Raw genomic sequence first — 3,164 nt, forward strand, 5'->3', positions numbered from 1 at the left:
TCTTTCGGGAAAGGTGAAGAAGTCTTGCATCGGTGGGCCATCCGTTGCTGGGGTTGATGCATTTACAGTTGCGTGGGATAGATATGGCGTCAAGGCACTAGGATCGAACCTTTAATGATACATGCAGGACACGCCATGAGAATAACAACAGTTTTGCTACAAAATGTATCCTTGAAGCACACGTTTGAACTACACTAGAGCAATCATGTTGGCCGGACTCGCCACTCCTCCATACACGTTGAGGGGGCACGACGACAGGAAGAATGTCCAGCGTTTGTTCTCACGGCACCAAGCGGCCAGGTCCTCCAGATAAAGCAACTCGGCAATCGGGCAGCCCCAGCCGGAAATCAGGACTTCGTGGAACATGAACCCTGCCTCCTCCGCCACTGGGAACGCTTCCCACCCAGGGGCGTCTCCTCCGACACCGGCGAACTTGCTGTCCCACAGCCACTGTAGCAGACGGCGGTCCTGCTGCAGACCACAAGAGGCTGGAGGCCACGCCTCGCCCACGTTCTTCTCCTCCTCTGCACTCAGGTTGACGTACCGCGCTGTAAAGCCGCTGCGGATAATCAGAATGTCGCCGGGTTGTGGCTCCAGGCCGCTTGGCGACTGTCCGCGCTGCCATTCGAGACAAGCGACTATGTCATCGTACTTTATGGCATGCGGAGTCGACGGGTCATATCTCTGACCAAGCTCCTCTGCATAGGCCCAGTAGTCAATCAAGAAACCACGAGTGGTGATACCTCCCTTTGTGTGCCAGTTGTGGATTCCCAGGGATCCTTCCTGACTCTTGAGCATGTCATCCTTGGTGATGCCATTGTAGAATAGACCCTCCTTTTGGTAGGCGAAGTGTCGCAGGCCGTCCCATTGTGTGCTCTTTTGCGTGTTGAAGTTGAGCTAGGGATCTTGTTAGATTCGTGTTCAGACGACTCGCGACTTCGGCCCTCAGCTGACAGTATCATCAAGTACGTTACCAGGCCCTACGATCGAATGTTCGTATGCGAACTCATGCCTTCGAAAGCCTGGCGTCTTGGGTTCACTAAGTGGCCAGCTAAGGAGGAAGAGAATCAGCATGGTCGTTTGTTTGCATTTGCTGCAACCTGGGTTCACCCTACTTGAGACTGAAGCGTAGACCCTCCTTGATCTCCAAGCCAGCGTTCTTGACGACAGAAGGCGTGATCAGGTTCTGGACATTTAATCAGCACCAAAATCAACCTCATTCATCCCAAGTTACGCACCAGGGTACCGAGCTGGTCGTCAGGCCCCCAGTGGCCCCATGCTGAATAGGAGGGATCCCCCTTTCGAAGCGGCAGCTCCGAAAACGCCGGACACCGGGTTGTAGTGTTCTCTGTTTGTGTCATGTTCTTGAATGATTACTGAAATGAGATGATCTGATTTGGCGCGAACTATCGCCGGAGCTTTTGAGTGATATAGAATGCAGTAAGCGGAAATCCCGCCGACAGTTCGGGGTCCCGTTCGGTGGCTCGGAGTAAACGCGAACCCCAAAACGGCATGGAACGGGGTTCCGAACGGGGCTCCGGAGCGATCGACGGTATGATCGATTATATTGAACAGCGACCGTACGGTTCTCGTTTTCGGTTCTCGTTTTGGATTTTGTCATATTCTTTTGACGCGCCTGAATTTGATGCTGTTGTCGAATCGGCAAGTTATTCTACATTGTTGAACAGTGACAGATCTTGAACATTGAACGGAATTTCCGCCGCGGCAGCAAACCTCTGGCAGACATCTTCATCGCCAGCTTTTGGAGAATAGGAGTAGATAGCCATGGATGTCGACTCCAATATCGACCCCGCATCGTCACGGCGCTCGACTACCAGGACGCGCCGCAAGGCCAGGAGACGGCCGCCACCTTCGAGGCCCCGTACTGCCCCTGCTTGCAGTTTCTGTTCCCAGAGAAGAACAAGGTGCATACAAGGAGAGCCGGGAGGACCATGTCTGAGCTGTCAGCATTTTGAGCAGAAATGTATCATCCCAAAACACTTGACATCATCGTGAGTTTTCCCTGTAGGGTGCGCTGCCTAAGGATCATGGGAGTTGATATTCTGGGTCAGACGTAGATCAAAAGGCAGTCTTCAGCCTTTTGTGTCGGAGATGATATTTTCACCATTGCCGTCCTCACCAATGACGTGCTCCGGCTCACCGGGCTTCCCATATTCAACGAATTCCGAGGGCTCCCCAACATATTCGGCAAACTCCCTTCAAGCAGACAACACGCCTTCATCTGTCACATCTTTCAGAGAGGATAGGAGTTCGGCGTCAAGTGTATGTAGTTCAAGCGCGTCCTGCTATGACGAACTCAAGTCGATCAGGGAGCATTGGGACTTCATGCAATCCCCTACAGCTCCCAGAGGCAAAGATGTAGCCAAGGGCCGCGTGGTCGACGAGGCGCTACAAAAAGCGCAAGCGCTGTTATCTCAAGTGGAAATTCTTGCCCGTACTCTCAATGGGTTAGTTGGCTATGCAAAGCCTGACGAGGGGCTTCGTTGTCCGAGTCCAGGTTCAGTCATTGCCGTCGACGATGACAGGATAGAGTGTGATGATGAAGGTGTTTCGTTTTGGCTACATGCGTGGGACGAAATTGCCAATCTCAACATAGCGTAATACTCCTATACAATAATTAAGATCATGCTACGATATACTCATTGTGTCTTTCGCGGTTACACTGCCAGCAAGACATATTCCATTCTCTTCTCGCACACGAACCAACCACAGACCCAACAAAGTCCCCTGTCCCACAATCGACTCGAGATCAACAGCTTAGGAACTAGCCGCGATCCTTCCCGAATGCCGATGCAGGATTACGCTGCTGTGGGGCGCATCGATGAAGATGGCCGCGGGGTGCGATAGCGCGGGGTAATTGGGGTTGAAGGTGGTGAGGGGCCGGAAAGGCGTCGGAAATCGGAAGCATTAGCTCCATACATTCCGGTTCGCGCGGCATTTCGCACTCGAATGAAACACGACGTTGAAGGTAACATCGGTGTACGACGGGCGGATGATTCGGATGGGTGGTTCCATTCTCTGGAAATCGTTCGCACGACACCGTTGCGTGCCTGATGCGTGTGCGCTCCCAGCGTATTTGTAGACCTTATGGTGGAGGTCAGACCTGATACTGGATAGTGTCCGCTTGAGTTCACGTCACCATC

The 3,164-nt window shown here is 52.8% G+C and overlaps 1 protein-coding gene across 1 annotated transcript; it reads right to left on the minus strand.

Moving 5' to 3' along the window:
- Positions 1 to 189: 189 nt before the first annotated feature.
- Positions 190 to 1,361, minus strand: VDBG_09177 (conserved hypothetical protein; the record flags this gene model as incomplete). The annotated part of the gene is made up of 4 exons (XM_003000636.1): positions 190 to 897; positions 955 to 1,051; positions 1,116 to 1,186; positions 1,239 to 1,361. The coding sequence occupies 4 exons, from the start codon at positions 1,359 to 1,361 to the stop codon at positions 190 to 192; spliced, it is 999 nt and encodes a 332-aa protein (XP_003000682.1).
- Positions 1,362 to 3,164: the final 1,803 nt, after the last annotated feature.

This window comes from Verticillium alfalfae, genomic scaffold (genome assembly GCF_000150825.1).
Source record: "Verticillium alfalfae VaMs.102 supercont1.14 genomic scaffold, whole genome shotgun sequence".
Classification (NCBI taxonomy): Eukaryota; Fungi; Ascomycota; class Sordariomycetes; order Glomerellales; family Plectosphaerellaceae; genus Verticillium; species Verticillium alfalfae.